Source organism: Emiliania huxleyi (genome assembly GCF_000372725.1).
Source record: "Emiliania huxleyi CCMP1516 unplaced genomic scaffold EMIHUscaffold_11, whole genome shotgun sequence".
NCBI classification, from domain to species: Eukaryota; Haptophyta; order Isochrysidales; family Noelaerhabdaceae; genus Emiliania; species Emiliania huxleyi.
Genome location: NW_005201792.1, coordinates 1,203,717 through 1,222,678, shown reverse-complemented (window position 1 = coordinate 1,222,678; position 18,962 = coordinate 1,203,717). Strand labels below are relative to the sequence as shown.

Sequence of the window (18,962 nt, the reverse complement as noted above, 5' to 3'; positions counted from 1 at the left end):
TTCACAGCAACCACGACAAACTCGCATCGATTCGCCGGGTGGGAGCCACGGGAGCCGCCCAAAAAGAGAATTCTACCTGGCGTAGATCTCTTCCGGAGGAGGAGGGCTTTAATAAAATCGCCCTCTTCAAAAAAAGAAACAATGCTCAAACTCGCATCGTATTCGCCGACTCCGCAACAAGCGGCGCGATACGATCCTCGCTTCGCGCCTCGGCCTCCGTGAGCCGGCCCCTCCTCTCCTGTAGGCACGCAGCAGACGAGCGCGGCAGAGCAATGGTCTTCTTCGCCAGGCGCGCGCGCGCGCCCGGATCCGCCTGCGGCGCTCCCGCGGCCTCCAGAGGCCTCTGTGTTCATCAACGCTGTGTCAGCCGTCGCGAGAGGGTGGGTGGTGGCGAGGCGGCCCGCGCGGATCCTTCGTCAGCGGGCCGTCGCGGGAACTGCTCCACGCTCCCGTCCCGCTTGTCGCCTCCGATGCGCGCCCCAGCCAGAGGGAGGCACGCGGAGGAGGGTGTCTGCGCAAGAGAGCGTCGGCCGACTGCAGCCCTCTCGCTCCCCCGCGTGCGCGACAACCCCGCACCGCGCCCACCCGGCTCGAGGCCTCTCCCTCCTCAGAGCCTGCCTCCCCTCCGGTCACGCCTTTCCTCCGCCGCCCGCAGCCAGCACCATCCGCTGAATGGGGCGCGATTCACGGGCGCCAGCGGCTCCTTTGCGGCGGCGCCTGCGGAGAAGTCGGGTGCGATGCAGTTCATCATGGACTTCCTCGCGGGCGGCATCGCGGGCGCGGTCGCGAAGACCTGCACTGCGCCGATCGAGCGCGTCAAGCTGCTGATCCAGACGCAGGATGCCAACCCGAAGATCATCTCTGGCGAGGTCCCGCGCTATACGGGCATCATCAACTGCTTCACGCGCGTCTCTTCCGAGCAGGGCTTCTCGGCCTTCTGGCGCGCACCGCCGAGCACGCCCCCGCCGCTCTCCCCCCCGACACAACGAACCCTCTCCCCCCTCCCCTCCCCTCCCCCCCCTCTCACCCGCGCCTCTCGTAGCTCACCCGCGCCTCTGGTGCGTCAGGCGGGGCAACACGGTGAACGTGATCCGCTACTTCCCGACCCAGGCCTTCAACTTCGCCTTTAAGGACACCATCAAGGGCTTCTTCCCCAAGTACAACTCAAAGACCGACTTCGGTAAGTTTTTCGCGACCAACATTGCGTCCGGCGGCCTGGCCGGCGCCGGCTCGCTCGCGATCGTCTACCCGCTCGACTACGCGCGCACCCGGCTCGCGTCGGACGTGGGCTCGGGCCAGCCGCAGTTTGAGGGCCTCGTCGACTGCCTGGCGAAGACCATCAAGTCCGGCGGCATCTTGTCCATGTACGGCGGCTTCAGCGTCTCTGTCGTCGGCATCGTCTTCTACCGCGGCCCGTATTTCGGCATCTTCGACACGCTCAAGGCGATCAACCCGTTCAAGAACGACCCGGGTCTCGTCGGCTTCGCGTCCAAGTTTGCGATCGCGCAGACCACCGCCATCATCGCCGGCTTCATCTCGTACCCCTTCGACACGGTCCGCCGCCGCCTGCAGATGCAGTCGGAGAAGCCCCCGGAGCAATGGCTGTACAAGGGCACCGCGGACTGCGCGATCAAGGTCGTGAAGGAGGAGGGCGTCGGCGCCATGTTCAAGGGCTTTGGCGCCAACGTGCTGCGCACCCTTGGCGGTGCGCTCGTGCTCGTCGGCTACGACGAGATCAAGAAGCTGATGGCTTAGAGTTGCCCGTCCCTTTCGGACGGCGCGTGCCCTTTCGTGACCACCACCGCCCCTTCCCGCCCTCCCACCCCGCATGCGTTGTGGACCGGTGCCTCTCGTGTGCGAGTGTCTTATCTCTGCCGGCGCGCGGGTCACCCAGTCAGTCGAGGGGGCGGGGTTTCCTCTCTCGACGCGCCTCGTCTGTTGCGCGCGCAGTTCCAGTTGGCCGGACTTGGCCATTTAGCTACCCGGGGGAACAGAGTCAAACGCCTGTACATTCTTTGGCTCGAGAGCACTTCTGTTCTTCTCTCGTAAGATTTTGAGACTTCTCGCTCACAGCACAGGAGACAGGCTGTGGCTGAGGGTGAGGGACACGGGCGCGGACTGGCAACGTGCTCCTGCTGGTACTAACACAAGCACAGCAGCGGAATTTAAGGAAAAGGTCGTCGTCGTCGTCGGTGGTCCCCGCGATTTCTCCTTTTTGCCGCGCTCTTCCCACGATCACTGTGACGTATACACAGCCGCGCAACAGTTCGCATGCAGGCTGCCTGCGCTCCTCCGCATCGCACCATCCCGACCAGCGTCGACGCGCTCACCGTGGCGCTCACCGTCGCGACGGTGGCGGTGACGGTCCCGCAGTACATCAAGCTCTTGCGCTCGCGCTCGTCGGCGGGGCTGAGCCTGCCCACGGTGGTCCTCACCGCCGGCCTCAATCTGTGCGACGTGGCGGCCGCAATCATCACCAAGTGGAGGCAGCTGCAGGACTGCGCGCACGGCGCGGCGTGCGTGCCCGAGCTGCTGGACCTCGTGCAGACCGTCGTCCTCACCGCCACCTCCGCGGCCGTGCTCGTGATGGTGGTCTGCTATCCGCCGCACGACGGCGCCGCAGCGCGCTCGGTGGCTGCGATCACACTGTTCGCCACCGCGGTCGCATGGGCGGTGAGCGCGGGCGTCTCGCTCGCTGCCCCTTGCAGCCGCGGTGCACTCAGCCTTGCGCAGGCCTACGGAGTGGCGGCCGCCGGCTGCGCCGTCGTGCAATACATTCCGCAGCTCCGCACCACGCTGCTCGAGCGCTCGTCCGGCTCGCTCTCGGTCTCCTTCTACCTGCTGCAGGCGGCGGGCGGCCTGATCGTCGCCGCCGAGCAGGTCTTCGCGGCGGCCGACCCGTGGCCGGTGTGGCTGCCCTTTCTATGCTCGACGAGCATGCAGCTAGTCGTCGCCCTCTGCTGCGTCTACTTCGACTGCGTGGCGCGCCAAAGGCGCGCCGGGGACAGCGCCGTTCCTGGAGCAGAGCGGCTGCTCGACCCTGCCCGCGCTGCGGCGGCGAGGGACTCTCAGCCGGCTGAGGTTGCACCGGCGGGCGAGCTGCACGCGGAGAGCTCGAGAGAGCCCAGTGAGGCAAGGCCGTGTCGGGGACGCTGTGACGTGAGGGGCTGAAGCTCACCGTTCTCGGGTAAAACCTTCTCTGCTTCTGCTACTATCTTTGCTTTCCGCCGCGCAGCCGTGGCGTGTCCGTACGCCGGTCACACAAGCCGTATACACACACCTCTTCGAATTTTGTTATTTTACATGTAGAGCCGCGCGTGTGTTGAAGTCGGCAGGCCTCATGAGAGGCGCGCCCGCACCAAGAGCCGTGGGCTCTCGCTCAGTGCCGTCCACATCACGACGACACTGTGCCGCCCCGATTTCACAAAATCAATCCACCGCGCAACCGAGGCCCTCAGCGCCAAAAACAGCTGCAAAGCACGCCGCGGCCTCGCGCCAGAGCCATCGGACCCACTCTCCCCCGCGCCCGAGCCACTCGGCGTCGGCGAGTGGGCGCACGCTTGCCATGCCGCTGGCGCGCGACCAGGCGGCTCGGGCGGCACGCAGGCACGCCCCATCGAGCTCGGCCAAGTCGAGGAGCGCGGCGAGAGGGCGCACGCGCCTCGCAACCGCGACGAGGAAGTCGACCCGCGCCGCAGCGGTCGCCGCCTGCATTCGCAGCAGTGTGCACAGGAGGCTCATGTCTTTGACTGCCTCCCGGCCGTCCGCATCGCCGTCCAGCCGACGGGCGATGAGGCCGACAAATGCGGCGACGGGAGGGGTGCCTGTGGGCGCTTTTGGAAGCAGGCCGCCCGCAGCCAGGAGCACGAGCGCTAGTCCGCAGAGGCACGCGGACAGCCGCACCGCGCGACGCCGCACGAAGGCCAGCCGTCGCTCGGTCGGTGCCTTTCGAAGCATGCGCAGCACGGGTGGAACCCTCCAGATGCCGGTGGCGAGACGAAAGAGACGCGTCGGCGAACGCGAGAGGAACGCAACTTTCGCGGCGCCGAGCAGTCGAGCTAGTGCATCGGGCGCCTGCTCCGCGGCCGCTCCTCCGGAGGCGCCGATGGCGGCGATGGAAAATGCACCGGCGCTGCCCACCGAGAACGGGCTGCCGAGACACCAGGCGGCGAGTGTCACCGCCCCGAGCTGCGCAGCCTCGAGGGTGAGGAAGGAGAGCGCCAGTGCAGGCAGGACGTCCGCGGCCACTGGCGGCGGGGCGGCGGCCGGTGGCTCGGCAGGCCCGCCCTCGCTGCCGCTGCAGAGCACGGCGCCCGTCCTACAGGCGGGGATTGACGGGCCCGCCGGTGTCGCCAGGGACGCGAAGCGTGGCCGTGGCCCGGGAGCAAGCGACAGCGCTGTGACAAGCACCGTCGGAAACGTGCACACGCCCATGCCTGCCGGCGGGTTAGTGGGCGACACAGCGCGTACGTCTTCAGGCCGTCGTACGTCCTCCGCCCGGCGTGCGTGAGCGCTACCCAGGAGATTATCCTCTTGCGTCTGTGTGCTTCAATGTGACCTTCTCGCTGGCGTCCCACCCATCCCTCCTGGTGTCCAGTCGCTGGTCAGACTGTGTTTTACCGACTAGGGGTGTAGAGGGGTGGGGGTGGGGTGTGGGGTGTGGGGGGGGGGGGGGGGTGGTGGGCGAAGCGTGGGGTTGTGCGGGTTGTGTGAAGATATCGGGCCCGGGGTGTGCGGAAGGGAAGCAATCTCGCGTAAATCTGCCGTCCCGCCAAACGCGGCCGCCTCTTTCGCGCCCACCCACTCCGGTGCACTGGTTTTTTGCTCTCCTCGATGTCGTGTCGCAGCGCCAGCAAGCGCAAGGCGCCCGCCTCGGCGACGGGCAGCGGCCCGGTGAAGCGGTCGCCGTCGGAGGTCCACGAGGAGCTCACCGACGTCGGCGCCAAGCGGCGGCCGTGGACGTCGAGCGAGGACGAGGAGGCGCGCCGCCCGTGCCCGAGCCCAGTGTGGGCTGCCCGGAGGGGGCGGGTGCGCATGGCCGCTCACCCCGATCCGCCTCGCTACCCCTCGCCGCGCAGCTCAAGCGCCTCGTGGCCGCTCACGGCGTGAAGAACTGGGCGCAGATCGCGACGGAGCTCCACATGCGCAACGGCAAGCAGTGCCGCGAGCGATGGCGCAACCACCTGAGGCCGGAGCTCAACAAGGGCGACTGGACGCAGGATGAGGATGTTACGATCTGGAGCCGCGTGCAGCAGCTCGGCACCAAGTGGGCGCAGATCTCGGAGCTGTACATGCCGCTGCGGACCGACAACGACATCAAGAACCGGTGGAACTCGATCATCCGCAAGAGCTCCCACCCCAGCGGCCGCGCGTGGAAGCCGAACGAGATCACGCTGCGCGAGGAGGCGCCGCCGCCCCGCCGCCCCCGCCGCCCCGCCGGCCCCCTCCGCCCCGCTCGCTCGCCGTGTGCTCACGCGCGGCGGCTGCGCCTCGGCAGGTGCTCTCCTCGGCGCGGGTGACGCAGCAGCGGCGGCTCGAGCCGCCCCAGCAGCGGCGGAAGCGCCAGCGCACGTGGCGGGTGGAGGGCAAGGGCGCGGGCAGCCCCGACGAGTTCGAGGGCGAGGACTCGGGCGCGGAGGAGGACTTTGGAGGAGACTTTGACGTGGGCGACGGGCTCTTCCCGCTCGACATCCTTGAGCAGGAGTCGCCGATGCCGCTGCGCAAGCTCTTCGGCTCGCCCGGCACGCCGCCTGCGCCGCCCTCCCGGCACGCGCCCGACACCGAGCTCCCACGGGAAGAGCCGTCGGCGAGCGAGCCTCCGCCGCCAGACCTCCCTGCGGGCGGCGCCGCGCCGTCGCACCGCTCGGGAGGCGCGCCCGACTCGTCCGGCTCGGACGCGTCGCTCGCCTCGCCCGCCGCGCCGCTCGGGCGGCAGGCGGAGGCTGCGGCGCCTAGCGCGAGGGGCGGAGCCTCGCTCGACTCGAGCCCGCTGCCGCCCGCGGCGCTGCGCAGCCCGCCGCCGGCTAGCGCGTGCTCGCCGTCGCAGCACCCTCGCATCAACTCGTCCCGCGTCTCATCCGCCATCGCAAACTGGTTCGAGACGGAGCTCGACGTCTCCCTCTCGCCGCTCCTCACGCCCTCCCTCCGCCGCCGCCCCGCCTCCCGCCTCAGCCCCGCCTCCGCCGGCCGCCTCTCCCTCAGCGGCGCCTCGGCCGGCTTTGGCACGGCCGGCGCCGCGCGCAGCCCGCTCGGCGTTAGCAGCCCGCTCGCAGCGGGACGGCGCTCCACCGCCTCGCCGCGCGCGAGCCCTCGCGTGGCCGCCCTGTCGCAAGTGCGCCTCACCATGGCTCGCTGAGACAGGGCCGGCGCCCTCGCGAGGATAGAGGGCCCGCCCTCGCTCCGGCGCAGAGCGCGCCCTAGTCCTTGCCTGGTGAGCTACCCGGGAACTCTGTTCGCCCCCGCTCGCTAACTCGTAGAGAGCACAGCCGGGGACGAGTCCCGTCTGAAGTCTGGACGGGAGTGTCAGTCGCTTTTTGTCTGTGGGGGCTCCGGCGTATGCGCTCTGCGCGCTGCTGCCGCTCTACAATCGCAACCGGGAAACCGTCGGTGTTGAGTCGCTTGAGAGCCGTGTTCTGTGAGAGATCTTCGCATGTTTAACGGACCGTAGACCTTGTAAGCGCAAGCGCCACCTTAGTCAAGGGGCAGAGAGACGCCCCTCCCGCGAGATCACGCGAATTTCTCAGCCGGCTTCGCTTCGTGCTCGACCGTCGAGACGGGCTTCGAGCTTCGTCGGCTAGAGGCGATTTTACGTCCGTCCCAAATGCGCGTTTGCGGCTTGCCTGTGCTCTCGGCCGCCTCGCTGAGCGAGACCGAGCGCGGTGCTGGTGGCGCCGACACTGCCGATCCGTCGAGCACTGCGGCGGCTGCTCAACCAATGAGAGTCGGCAGCGCTGCCTCTGCGGCTGGTGCGCCTGCACAAACCACGCCAAGCGACTGCAAACTGGGCGCAAACCTGTCTGGCAATGCTCTGGGCGAGGATGTCAATGTGGAAACCACTCGAGTCCTTCAGCTTGATCCTGCCTCGACGGCTCGCACCGCAAACGCGGGTCCTGCACTTCCTCGCGGTGCTGGCATCTCTGCGCTGCGCCATATTGACGCCAATAACTCTGCTTTCAACATGCTCAACGAGGCGGGCGCTGCTGCAGCGCTGACTCCCAACGAGGTGGTGGCTCCCATCTCTTCATTGCCAACCCCTCCCTCGCCTCCACCCTCGCCAAGCGGCGGTGATGCGGGCGACTCCCGCGTCTACCTCGGGACGCCCTGCGAGGAGAGAGAGGCCTGCGAGGCCTGGGGCGGGAAGTGGGATCCCTTTTATAGATCCTGCTTCGTGCCGGTGCCACTCGACCCGGCTCCATTCCTGGAGCGGTGGGGTGGGCGCCCGCACCACACCGATCGCTGGCAGCGCTGGCTGGACGAGACGGCGCGGGCCTGTGCTCAGTACGCACAGGCGTCTTCGGGGGCGCCGCCCTGCAACGCGTCGGCGAGGCCCGGCAAGGCGGCGGCGGGGTCCGGCAAGGCGGCGGCGCCGACGCCTGCGCTGAGCGAGGAGCAGCGCGCGCGGATGGCCGCCAAGCGCGCCGAGGCGGAGGAGCGGCGGCGCGCGAAGCAGCGGGCGGAGGCGGAGGCGGGGGCGATGGCGCCGCCGCCTCCACGCGCAGCACTGCCGCCTCCGCACGCGGCGCCGCCGCCACTGCCTTCGCCTCCGCCGCCTCAGCCGCCGCCGCCGCCGCCGCCTCCGCCGCTGCCTCCGCCGCCGCCGCCTCCGCCGCCTGGAGAGGTTTCGTCCACGAGCGGCGGCGGTGAGGGCGGCGGCGAGGGCGGCGGCGAGGGCGGCGGCGAAGGCGGCGGCGAGGGCGGCGGTGAGGGGAGTCGCGAGGTCGGCGGCGAGAGCGGTGCCGCCTTGCTCGCCGCCTTGCCGGCCGCCACCGCCGCCACTGACCCCGCTGCGGCGGCAGACGGCGGCGTGCGGCCTTCTGCATCATCGGAGCCGGCGGGGGTCGGCGCTCGGCTTGAGGGGGGAGCGAAGGTAATCATGCTCAAACCCTCTGGCCGCCCGCCAAACAACCGCACCTACCTCGGCTCGGCGAGCTTCGTCTCCTCCAACGGGGCGGGCACCTATGACCTCCACGTCCGGAAGGGAGACGACATCTCCTACCTCAAGATGGGCGGCGGTGGCTGGGGGAAGGTCGCCGCCGACCAGCAGCGGCAGCTTCGAGACGGCGACCACGGAGTGGTTCGACCCCACATAAATCCGAGACGGTGACGGGATGCTGTCGTACGATGGTCTCAGGCCCAGTGAGGTAGTGCATCTGACTATCCCGGATCCTGCTGACCAAGCTCCTCTTGTAGCTCGATCGGTCACACCGCCATCGCCGTCGGGGAGAGGGGGGACGACACTGCTTCGGCAGCGTGCACCTCGATCCTGTACCGTGTTTGTTATGACCCCCCCCGATGAACACACCAGTGAGGGAGGGCGAGACGATCGAGGGGTCCCGTACCACGCGGAATCGGCCCTATCCAGTGCTCAGGTGCTCAGCAGGAAGGTGGAAGCAGAAGAGAGAGCTGGGAAGTAAATGGGGAGAATGCCAGGAGAGGGGTCACTCACAGTTCATCATCTTGCAGAGCAAGGGGATCCTGAAAGGACAAGAGTGGGCAATAGGGAAGGTTAGGTGGGTAGGTAGTTACGGGAAGAAAGAAATAGCGACTATTTCTCTCTTTCGCGCGTTCGTCAAAATCCAAAACCCTTCTTGCGGGGTTGAAAAATGCGGAAAGGGGGTCGCTGCTTCGAGGTCCGCCTCGGCGGCGTCACGCACTCGGTGACCGTCGACCGGTCCGCCTCCGTGCGCGAGCTTCGCGCAGCTGCCGCGCTCGCCACGGGCGAGCCCGCCAGCGAGCTCACGCTTCTCTGTCGAGGGCAGAGGCTGGTGGACGACACTGCAGTCGCAGATGCGCTGCCTGATGGGAGAGAGCGCCTGCTTGCAATCGCACAGCCGCCACCGATGCGCCGCCGGCTCACCCTCCGCGACCTGTGTGGCGGCTGCGTGCACGGGGTGGAGCCTGAAGACGGTTGCACCGTCTCTGAGATGTGCAGGGTCGCAGAGCAGTCGCTGGGAGTCGAGCCCAACGCCAACGGGGCGCTCTTCTCGAGGCACGTCGGGCAGCTGCTGAGGCCGGAGCTGCTCCTCTCCGACTACGCCTTGCCCAACGAGTCCGAGGTCTTCCTCATCTCGCGGTCTGCGGTGGAGGCGGAGGCCAACGGCGACCGGGCTGCAGACCCCATAGCCGCTGCAGCCTCGGTCGGCGGGCCGGACCCACCCAGGCGAGCAGTCGACGCGCCGATGTGCCCGCCGCCGCCGCCTCCCACCCCGCCGCCGCCGCCTGGGGTCCCGGCAACGCTACGCACCGGCCTTCGCACGCTGCAACGGCCGTCGGGCCGGCGCTCACTCCCTCTCGCTTCCGGCGCCGCTGCACACGACGACCTATTTGAGGAGCGCTGCGCTGCGTTGGTCGAGCAGCTCGCGCTGGCTCTCCCCTCCGTGGCCGGCAAGGCGGCAGCGGGCTCCGCCGCTCCTCCCGCGGTCGAGCACACTCCCGCCGCTGAGGCCAAGCCGACCAAGCGTCGCTCCTCCGCGAGGCGGCGTGGCCGGGTGGATCCGGACGGCTGCAGCTCGGACATGCGTCCTCCTTCGGCTGCGCCGGCCGCAATGACGGCGCCCATGCGCAAGCCGCCCGCATGCCTGGAGTGCGGGCGGCGGCTGCCTACGCTCACGGCGTTCGTGCAGAATGCCTGCGACTGTGGCGGCTTATTCTGCGCGGCTCACCTCTGCGCGCACGAGTGCAGCTTTGACCACCGGGCACGGCAGCGGCAGCAGATTGCCGCTGCAAATCCAAAGCTAGAGGCGAGAAAGATGGAGCCTCTCTGAGGCGAGTCGAGCCCCTCGCGGCGCACGGGCCCTCGAGGGTTATCGTTGACGCTGCGGGCAGCGGCCGAGTCTGGGCAGCGTTGCGCTGCCTCGTCGCCTCGCTCAGGATCAATAGCGTTGTGCTTGCACCACAAGGGCAGCTTGCTCATCTCCCTATTTGGGGTCAATCCTCCGAACCCTCCCTCTGCCTTTCTCCCCTCGAGAGCAACCACCACTATATCCAGTGTACGCGCAGTAGTAGACGGGTCATAGAGACGCACCTTGTATTGAGGCCGTCCTGAGATATGAGTCGCTCTCGCATCCTCATCGGCCGGTACAGTCGCGTTCGCGTCTCTCTAAACGGTCCGTAATTCTAATTTTGAGTACCTCGAACTCGTATTAATATCGATAACGAAAACGGCCCCTCCACATATAGAGCGAGCGCGGCCCGCCGCGGCCCGTCCAGGTCCACCAGCACCACAGACCCCACGTTTATATCGTAAAGAAGTCCCACATCGATTCAACTTGCGAGTTCGTAAAAAGGCTAGTACGCTAGTTCCATTTCACTCTGACACGCTAATCTTGAGAGAAAACGTCCAACACGGAGCTCGGTGTTGCTCCCAGCGCCCTCCCCCGCGCTCCCTGGACCCTGCCGGGCCATGACCGATTATCCCTAGTTAGTACAACGAGAGCTCATCTGGCTACCGCGACCGAGAGCGACCCAACTCGTCGACATCGTCCGATTCGATCCGATGATGGTGCCGCAATCAGCCTCCGGAGGCTATCGTGGGGTCGAGCCGGCAGTAGCCGTGACATGTGGTTCCACCACCCCTCGCGTAGGCTTTGCCTCTGCTCGCCACCGTCCCCAGGCTGCCTAATGGGATGGAAAGGAAGGCTGGGCGAGCGTATAGAAACGTGCTCGACCTGCGACACTTTTGTACCTCCCCAGGACGCGCAGAGGCAGCTCTGCGACCCCGCCGAGTGGACGGTTGCACACCGCGCCACCTGCTGTGTGCAGCCGTCTACTCGGCGGGGTCGCAGCTGCCTCTGGAAGGCACCGAGAGGTACGAAATAATGGCGCAAATGACCAAAATCAAGATTGTGTAACGCGAGCTGTGCCACACTGCCACTGTGAAATATGGAACTAGCCAAACGCGAAACGGCTCTACTCTGGCGTCTCTGGCGTCTATAGGACTAGGTCTGGCAGCGCACACACCCAAATATGGAAAATGCTGGGAAAATGGCGGTTACGCTTACGGCTCTAAAGGTTACGCTAGTCTAACGCATCGCTAGACGCATCGGGGTCGCCCACCGGCGCGCTCCGCGGGGGGGGGGGTCTCGCCGGAGCCCGGACACCGCGCCCGCAGGAGCGCTCTCCGGGAGGCCGGCACGTGTTTGTAGGCAACGTGTTTGGTTCGACTTCGCTCTTTGAGGAGCACCGGCCGGCCGCCTAGCTTTGTGTGCTGCTCCCCTTTTCTAGGCCCCCTCTATGGCACCGCGTTTCATCAAACACTCCCGCCCCCCGAGCCCCCGACGAGAGTGCCGAAGGGTTCTTTAATTCTTTTGTGAGGTTTGCCTACGCATCGCTCTGTGCATTTCATCCTCGTCCCACTCGTCCGGCGCATTCAGGATGGCGCGGACCCACGCGTTAGGGCCCAGCACCTCGCCGACAAAGGCAGCCATACCCTCGAGATTGCCCTCGCACGCTTTAGACGCCGCTCCTGGCGGCGCTGCTTGCAATGCGGTGCGGACAGCTGCCACCACCCGAGCAGTTCCTCGGAGAAAGCACCGTTGAATGGCCAATGCTGCCTTGGTCTGGCGCTGGCTCACTGACGACTCCTCCGCCTCTGCAGCTCCCGCCGCTTTCGACGCCCCTGCCACCCCTGCCACCTCCTCCTTCTCCACCACGCTGCCTGCAGCAACTGTTGAGGTTGGCTGAAGCCGCCATGAGCCATCGCGATTTAGCTTCTCGCCGCCGCCTCCGTCCCCGTGTTCATCGTCCAGACTGGCCGTGCGCCCCTCCTCCTCCAAGCAAGGCCAGGCCAGCAATTGCTGCTCATGTGTTACGCTGCCGCCGCAGAGGCCAGCCGGTGTTACCGTGAGCTGCTCCCCGAGCTTGTTCTCTGAGTTCGGCAGTAGTTCCCAATTACGGCCGATCTCGCTCGGGGAAAAGTCGTACACTTGCGCCCAGTGTGGGTTGGTGGCGGCAGCAGCCGGGCCAAAGCCAGCAGTCTCCCAAAGCGGCTCGAGGCCCTCAAAGTCGACTGCCCACCGACCAATGCGCAGCGCCGTACTAGTCTCGAGGATGAGGGCCTCGCACTGCGGCACGCAATGTCGAATGGTCGAATCGGTCACGTCGCGGAGGCGGATCTGCCGTGCCGCGACATGGACGACGCAGCGGGTGCAGTCTCGAAGGTAGACTGGCCCAGAGCAAGGGGCAATGACGATGGTACAATCCACACAGTCGTCTACCTGCACTTGCGCGCAGGTGTCGAGGATGTAGATGTGGCAGCGCTCGCAGCACTCGACGCTGACGGAGAGGGAGAGGTGTGGCCAGCGAGTGCCACAGGAGCCGGGTGGCTTCAGGTACGTCTCGTCCGACTTCCAGGCAGCGACGATTCCTTTGCGGGGCCTGGCACGGACACCAGCGAAGCGGAAGGAGGCCACCTCTTCCTCGCTGGGCTCTGCAGCGATGCGAGTGGGTGTCGCCGAGACCGGGCCGCTCGCAGATCGCCCATCGGCTGCGGCAGCAGCCCTTTCGACCGCCAACTGGGCGTCCTCCACCCCCTCTCGCGCTGTGGCCTCTGCCTCTAGACGCTCCGCCTCAGCCACTGCCGCCTCCGCCGCCAGTCGCTCCGCCGCCTCCACCGCCGCCGCCTCCGCCGCCAGCCGCTCAGCCTCCTCCACCGCCGCCGCCTCCGCCGCCAGCCGCTCCGCCTCCTCCACCGCCGCCGCCTCCGCCGCCAGCCGCTCAGCCTCCTCCACCGCCGCCGCCTCCGCCGCCAGCCGCTCCGCCTCCTCCACCGCCGCCTCCGCCGCCAGCCGCTCGGCCTCCTCCACCGCCGCCTCTGCCGCCAGCCGCTCCGCCTCCTCCACCGCCGCCGCCTCCGCCGCCAGCCGCTCCGCCTCCTCCACCGCCGCCTCCGCCGCCAGCCGCTCGGCCTCCTCCACCGCCAGCCGCTCAGCCTCCTCCACCGCCGCCGCCTCCGCCGCCAGCCGCTCGGCCTCCGCCCTCGCCGCCTCTGCCGCCAGCCGCTCCGCCTCCTCCACCGCCGCCGCCTCCGCCGCCAGCCGCTCCGCCTCCTCCACCGCCGCCTCTGCCGCCAGCCGCTCAGCCTCCTCCACCGCCAGCCGCTCAGCCTCCTCCACCGCCGCCGCCTCCGCCGCCAGCCGCTCGGCCTCCGCCCTCGCCGCCTCTGCCGCCAGCCGCTCCGCCTCCTCCACCGCCGCCGCCTCCGCCGCCAGCCGCTCCGCCTCTACCCTCGCCGCCTCCTCCGCCGCCAGCCGCTCCGCCTCTACCCTCGCCGCCTCCTCCGCCGCCAGCCGCTCCGCCTCTACCCTCGCCGCCACCTCCGCCGCCAGCCGCTCCGCCTCTACCCTCGCCGCCACCTCCGCCGCCAGCCGCTCCGCCTCTACCCTCGCCGCCTCCTCCGCCGCCAGCCGCTCCACCTCTACCCTCGCCGCCTCCTCCGCCGCCAGCCGCTCCGCCTCTACCCTCGCCGCCTCCTCCGCCGCCAGCCGCTCCGCCTCTACCCTCGCCGCCTCCTCCGCCGCCAGCCGCTCCGCCTCTACCCTCGCCGCCACCTCCGCCGCCAGCCGCTCCGCCTCTACCCTCGCCGCCACCTCCGCCGCCAGCCGCTCCGCCTCTACCCTCGCCGCCACCTCCGCCGCCAGCCGCTCCGCCTCTACCCTCGCCGCCTCCTCCGCCGCCAGCCGCTCCGCCTCTACCCTCGCCGCCTCCTCCGCCGCCAGCCGCTCCGCCTCTACCCTCGCCGCCTCCTCCGCCGCCAGCCGCTCCGCCTCCGCCCTCGCCGCCCCTGCCGCTTTTGCCGCCGCCTCTACTCTTGCCGCCTCCTCCGCCGCCAGCCGCTCCCCCTCCGCCCTCGCCGCCTCCTCTGCCACTTTTGCCGCCGCCTCTACCCTCGCCGCCTCCTCCGCCGCCAGCCGCTCCGCCTCTACCCTCGCCGCCTCCTCCACCGCCTGCGCCAGCCGCTCTGTCTCCCCAGCAGCCTCTGCCGGCATCGTTAACTCCTCCTGTTCCCCCTCCTCCCCTTGGTCTTCTGCCTCTTTCCGAGTGAGCGTCTGGTAGACAGTCACCTTCACCTCACCGCCGATGAGGAGGGGGATGCTGGCCGTCGTCGAGGCCACGGCACTGCAACTCTCGAGCCGGATGGAGAGCTTACCGACGAGGCCGTCGCCGGACCACACGTCCACCACTAGTCGGGCGTCGCCCTCAGACCAACCGAATGTTAGAGACTCGCCTGCAAATGAAGCGGTGCCGTGCGTGGTGTGCACGTCTCGAGACTTCCTGAACTGCATCCTGCAGGCCTCCATGAGATTGGCCCGGCAGCATAAGGGCGCGTCGTTCTCGACATCTCGAGCGCCCTCCAGCCCGACTACGATGGAGGAGCGGGCCATGGGAAGGCTACTGCGAACAACGAACGCACGTTCGAGAACGTTTCAAGCGGAAACAAAAAGAATTTAAACAAGACAACTCTCTCTCACAGCACACAGGCTCGACACAGGTGCGAACTGGCGCGAAACAAAACTGGCGCGAAACAAAAAGAATTCTAAGCCGGTCGCACAACACCGGGCACGGGACTGGCGCGCGCACAAACAAAAATAATTAAAGAGGCCAAACCAGGGGTGGGAGGAGGACAGCGTCCCCACCGTGCTCCTTGCCGGTAAAGAATTTTACAACAAAACTCCCTCGCACGACACTGGGCACGGGACAGAAAGAAAGAAAACGGACAAGGGGAGTCGTTGCGGATTTTGGCGCCGATCGCTTGCCGCGCGGTCGCCTGCCGCAGGTTCGGATCGATCGCTTGAGCCCCTCACAAGCGCGCCGAACAGCAGCTCAGCTGCTGTGGCGTTCGATTGTCCGCCGGCGACTCGGAGGCAGTCACGTCTCCGAGGAGAGGGCTCCGTGTACCGGGTTTCCCCTTAACTGCAGAACGCCCCCTCTACTCGGAGCTAGTGGACACGGACACTACGACACCACCCGTCACGTACACACACGACTGTCTAACGTGTACACTGCCCGGCCTCACCCCCCACCTTTCAGGGTGGATCTTCAGTCTGGTTCGGTCTCTTGCTCGCCTTTCGGGCGTCGCCCCACTGCCTCTGCAGTCGTTTTTGATGTCTCTTCTTCGGAGGCGGCCCCTCCGCCCCACCTCCGTCGGCTAGCCCCATTGGCCCCGAGGGAGCCGACAGCCCGGGTGGGGCCTCCCCGGGCGGGAGTGGCGGCATTGTGTCTCGTCGCCACCCCTCCCCGGGAGGTCGGGCCGGCTCTCCCTGGTCGGCGAATCGCGCCCGCATCCGCGGCCTCTCCATCGTTCTCGGCTCGCCCTCCCCCTCCGCCGGCTCCTCTCCAGGCTCGGGGAGGCGTGGCCCTCCCTGTCGAAGGTCGCGGTGGTCCGGTTGCCCCTGCAACTGGTCTTCCCCCGGTGAGCCCGTACGTCCCGACTCCCCTCTCAAAGGCCGCGTTAGCTCATCTCTCGCCTCCTCCGACAGCTGACCCCAAGCCCCCCCCGGGGCCCTCCGGCCACGGCCCTCCAGTTCGCCGGCTGCTCCGCTATCGTTGCGCGGCTAAATTCTTCTTGAACGGTAGCACGTTGCACACAGCTCGCGCCCTGCCCCTCTCGCGCAGTCTGCACAAGCCTCCCGCCTCACGGGCCGCGATGGGCAAGCAGAAGAAGGGCAAGACAAAGGCCTTCGCTGCGGTCAAGCGGATGATTTCGCCGAAGGATGCGCGCATCAAGAAGCCAGCACCGAACCCGAACCAGTTGCCGAAGCTTGAGCGGCAGCGGAAGGATGCCGAGGTTCGCAACGTGGCGCAGACGCCGGCGTCCCTCTTCTTCTCGCACAACATGTCGCTGGGTCCGCCATACCACGTGCTGATCGACACCAACTTCATCAACTTTTCGATCCAGAACAAACTCGACATCATGAAGAGCTTGATGGACTGCCTATACGCAAAGGCGCCTTCTCGCGGCTGCCATCCCCGCGCGCCTCTCCCCGCCGCCGCACGCGGCGCTCTCCTCTCCCGCTGGACCGCCTTCTCGCACCCTCCTCGTCTGCCGCTCTCTTGGCCGGCCGCAGGTCGTCCCGTGCGTCACCGAGGCGGTGATGGCGGAGCTCGAGAAGCTGGGGCCGAAGTACCGGGTGGCGCTGCGACTCGCGAAGGACCCTCGCTTCGAGCGGTGTGCGCCCGCTAGAGAGGGGGAGTGGGAGGCCCGCCCCATAGAGGCCCTCTGCACGCCTCACCTCCGCACGCTGCTCCGCCTCACCGTTCGCTGCTCCGCCTCACCTTTCGCTCCGCACGAGCCGCTCCCCTGGCTGGCTGAGGACTTCCGGCATCGGGCAGGCTGCCTGCGATGAGGCAAGGCAACGAATACGCTGACGACGACCTCGTCGAGCGGGTCACCGCGCACCGCATCTACATTGTCGCCACGTGCGCTCGCGCCCCCTCGCCTGCCCTCGCCCGCCCTCGCCCGCCCTCGCCCGCGACGGCCGGCCCCGCGTCCAGCCCGCGACCGCTTGCGCCTTGCCACTCTCAGGTGCGACCGGGACCTGAAGCGACGACTACGAAAGATCCCGGGGGTGCCCCTCATCTCGATCAAGGAGCGGAAGTACCAGGTTGAGCGCATGCCGGAAGGGCAGTTCGGCTAGCCTATATCTCGCCCTCGCGCGAGCTCCTGCGGTCCGTGAACCATGTGTTTATTCTCGTGTGTCGGAGAGTTCTTGCAGGGCGCAACCGAGCGTGGCGGTGGGTACATCTGATTGTTATAATGTGAACGCTTAAATATCCTTCCGCCCCGCGCCCCTCACAGTGTCTCAGTGCGTCAGTGACGGGACTCTGACTCTCTCACTGACAGAGAGCCGGACACCGGGAGACCCCTGTGGCCACAGCCTGTGCGCGCCCTCCACACGCCGACACGGTTCACCCGGGCGACCGCTCCGGGGGGACAGCGCAACTCACAAGAGCTACATATATTATAGAGAGCGAGGACCCGCGAGAACAAACGAGAGCAAGAGGCAAGACCCTAGTTTCCTACTGTTTTGCAGCCGCGCACTGTACAGTACACACAGTTGCGCCGCCGGCTCGCTCGAGCTCGCCACCAGCTTGCCACCCGCGCGCGCGGCGCGGCTGGCGGCCGCAACGCGTCAAGAGAGAGTGGGATTCCACACGAGGATTCCACACGACGAGGCCAGGATACGGCATCTCTCGTCTCCTCCCTGCATGCTCCGAGACGCAGTGTTGTATCACAAAGGACGCGCGAGCGGCGCCTCGGTCACATCGCCACCTGCAACCAACGGCGCGGGCGTTGGGAGGCGTGCGCGCGTGTGGCTCGTGACGCGGCTCGTCTCTGCGCCTGTCTCGTCGTCGCCCGGCAGCCAGGTGGGGAAGGGAGGGAGGCGGTGGTGCCCTCTGCCGGAGGTGTCCATCCGCTTGCGCGTCGCGTCCTGGAGGACGAGCGAGCCCTCGTGACTCAGCTCCTACGCTCCCCCCGCCCCCACCCCCCTCTCTTCTATAGAGGCGCTCCTTGAGCCGGACCAGCGACCCCTTGCCGCCTGGGATCGTGCCCTTCAGGTAGACCAGCCTGCGGACACGGGGGCGGGCTGCTCGAGCCGCGACCCTCGGCCCCTCCCCTCCCCTGGCGCTGCTCGCCCGTGCTCCGCGTCCACGCGGTAGACCAGCAGCGAGTGCGCCGTCCGCACCTTGCCCCCCATCCGGCCGGGCATCTGCGAGCCGGCGGCGGCGGCGAGTCGGCGCAAGCACGAGCGCGGCGGGCGGGGCGGGGCGGGGCGCCTTTTTGCCGGGCATGACGCGCGTGGCGTACAGCGAGCCCGCGGCGCCGCCGAGCGAGCCTCCGCTGCGGTGAGAGAGGGAGTGGCCGTGCGAGCGCGGCTGCCCTGCAAAGCCGTACCGGCGCATCACGCCTTCGAACCCCTTCCCCTTGCTCGTCCCCTGCACGTCCACGAACTGGCCGGGCACAAAGTGGCGCGCGCAGATGGTCGTGCCTAGAGGAAGGCTCCGAGGAGATCCCACGCAAGCTTCCTCAGGCACTGTGGCGCGTGGGCTGGCCGCATGCCGACTGGCAGCTGCGCATCCTCAGAGACGCGGAACTCGCGCAAGTAGCGCTTGAGGGGCAGGCCGCGCGACTCGAACTGGCCGGCGTCGGGCCGGTTGAGCCGCTTCCGCTTCTGCCAGCCGCTGCCCAGCTGCAGGTTGAGCCCCTCTCCCTCTGAGGTCGGCACGCGCTTTGCCTGCACCACCTGCACGTCCTGCACCTCGATGATGGTGAGCGGCACCACCTTGCCGTCGGGCTGCCACGCCTGCGTCATCCCACACTTCATGCCCAGCGCACCACACCTGCGCAGCCGGCGCCACTCGCAACGTGAGGAGGGAGCGTGTGCGCTTCCAGCGGGCAAAGCGCGGAGGCGTCACGCGCACCGCAGGCTGCTCTTCCCCCACACGCGGCTCGGCTGAGCGAAGCCTGCGGGCGCCGTGCAGCAGCCGCGCCTCAGGAGACGTAATGAGGCCATGGCTCCGGTGGTCGTGTTGTGGCCGCGCCAGACCGAAGATCGCTGAAAAGAAAAAATGCAGCCTGAATAACATAACAATGCTCGCGCACGGCGGCATCTGACAGAGAGGAATGGAAGAACACATGCAACCACAATAACCACAACAATGCAACATCTCGCTCCCCGAGAGGGCAGAAGAGGCGGGCAGCCGGGCGAGGCTCAGGGCTCGCTCGAGACGCGTGCGGTATCCTA

At 67.9% G+C, this 18,962-nt stretch overlaps 7 protein-coding genes across 7 annotated transcripts; 4 read left to right on the top strand and 3 right to left on the bottom strand.

Moving 5' to 3' along the window:
• Nucleotides 1-171: 171 nt before the first annotated feature.
• Nucleotides 172-2,086, top strand: EMIHUDRAFT_433495 (putative mitochondrial carrier protein). Its single transcript, XM_005792093.1, has 4 exons — nt 172-183; nt 245-289; nt 656-940; nt 1,068-2,086. Exons 2-4 carry the CDS (start codon nt 273-275, stop codon nt 1,753-1,755), a joined length of 990 nt encoding a protein of 329 aa, XP_005792150.1. The 5' UTR covers nt 172-183; nt 245-272; the 3' UTR covers nt 1,756-2,086.
• Nucleotides 2,087-2,271: 185 nt separating this feature from the next.
• Nucleotides 2,272-3,171, top strand: EMIHUDRAFT_200321 (hypothetical protein; the record flags this gene model as incomplete). Its single annotated transcript, XM_005792092.1, has 1 exon — nt 2,272-3,171. The coding sequence occupies one exon, from the start codon at nt 2,272-2,274 to the stop codon at nt 3,169-3,171; it is 900 nt and encodes a 299-aa protein (XP_005792149.1).
• A 258-nt stretch (nt 3,172-3,429) lies between these two features.
• Nucleotides 3,430-4,434, bottom strand: EMIHUDRAFT_200320 (hypothetical protein; the record flags this gene model as incomplete). Its single annotated transcript, XM_005792091.1, has 1 exon — nt 3,430-4,434. One exon carries the CDS (start codon nt 4,432-4,434, stop codon nt 3,430-3,432), a length of 1,005 nt encoding a protein of 334 aa, XP_005792148.1.
• A 644-nt stretch (nt 4,435-5,078) lies between these two features.
• Nucleotides 5,079-5,348, top strand: EMIHUDRAFT_59366 (hypothetical protein; the record flags this gene model as incomplete). Its single annotated transcript, XM_005792090.1, has 1 exon — nt 5,079-5,348. A coding segment is annotated over one exon (270 nt), but the record flags the coding sequence as incomplete, so codon positions are not given.
• A 6,168-nt stretch (nt 5,349-11,516) lies between these two features.
• On the bottom strand, nt 11,517-14,600 carry EMIHUDRAFT_97878 (hypothetical protein; the record flags this gene model as incomplete). The annotated part of the gene is made up of 1 exon (XM_005792089.1): nt 11,517-14,600. One exon carries the CDS (start codon nt 14,598-14,600, stop codon nt 11,517-11,519), a length of 3,084 nt encoding a protein of 1,027 aa, XP_005792146.1.
• Nucleotides 14,601-15,862: 1,262 nt separating this feature from the next.
• EMIHUDRAFT_97877 (hypothetical protein) lies at nt 15,863-16,853 on the top strand (the record flags this gene model as incomplete). Its single annotated transcript, XM_005792088.1, has 4 exons — nt 15,863-16,291; nt 16,326-16,384; nt 16,549-16,635; nt 16,742-16,853. The coding sequence occupies 4 exons, from the start codon at nt 15,863-15,865 to the stop codon at nt 16,851-16,853; spliced, it is 687 nt and encodes a 228-aa protein (XP_005792145.1).
• A 306-nt stretch (nt 16,854-17,159) lies between these two features.
• On the bottom strand, nt 17,160-18,754 carry EMIHUDRAFT_433492 (mitochondrial ribosomal protein L3). Its single transcript, XM_005792087.1, has 7 exons — nt 18,640-18,754; nt 18,278-18,558; nt 17,995-18,206; nt 17,854-17,927; nt 17,728-17,785; nt 17,558-17,648; nt 17,160-17,488 (listed from the first exon to the last, which is right to left on the bottom strand). Exons 1-7 carry the CDS (start codon nt 18,729-18,731, stop codon nt 17,448-17,450), a joined length of 849 nt encoding a protein of 282 aa, XP_005792144.1. The 5' UTR covers nt 18,732-18,754; the 3' UTR covers nt 17,160-17,447.
• Nucleotides 18,755-18,962: the final 208 nt, after the last annotated feature.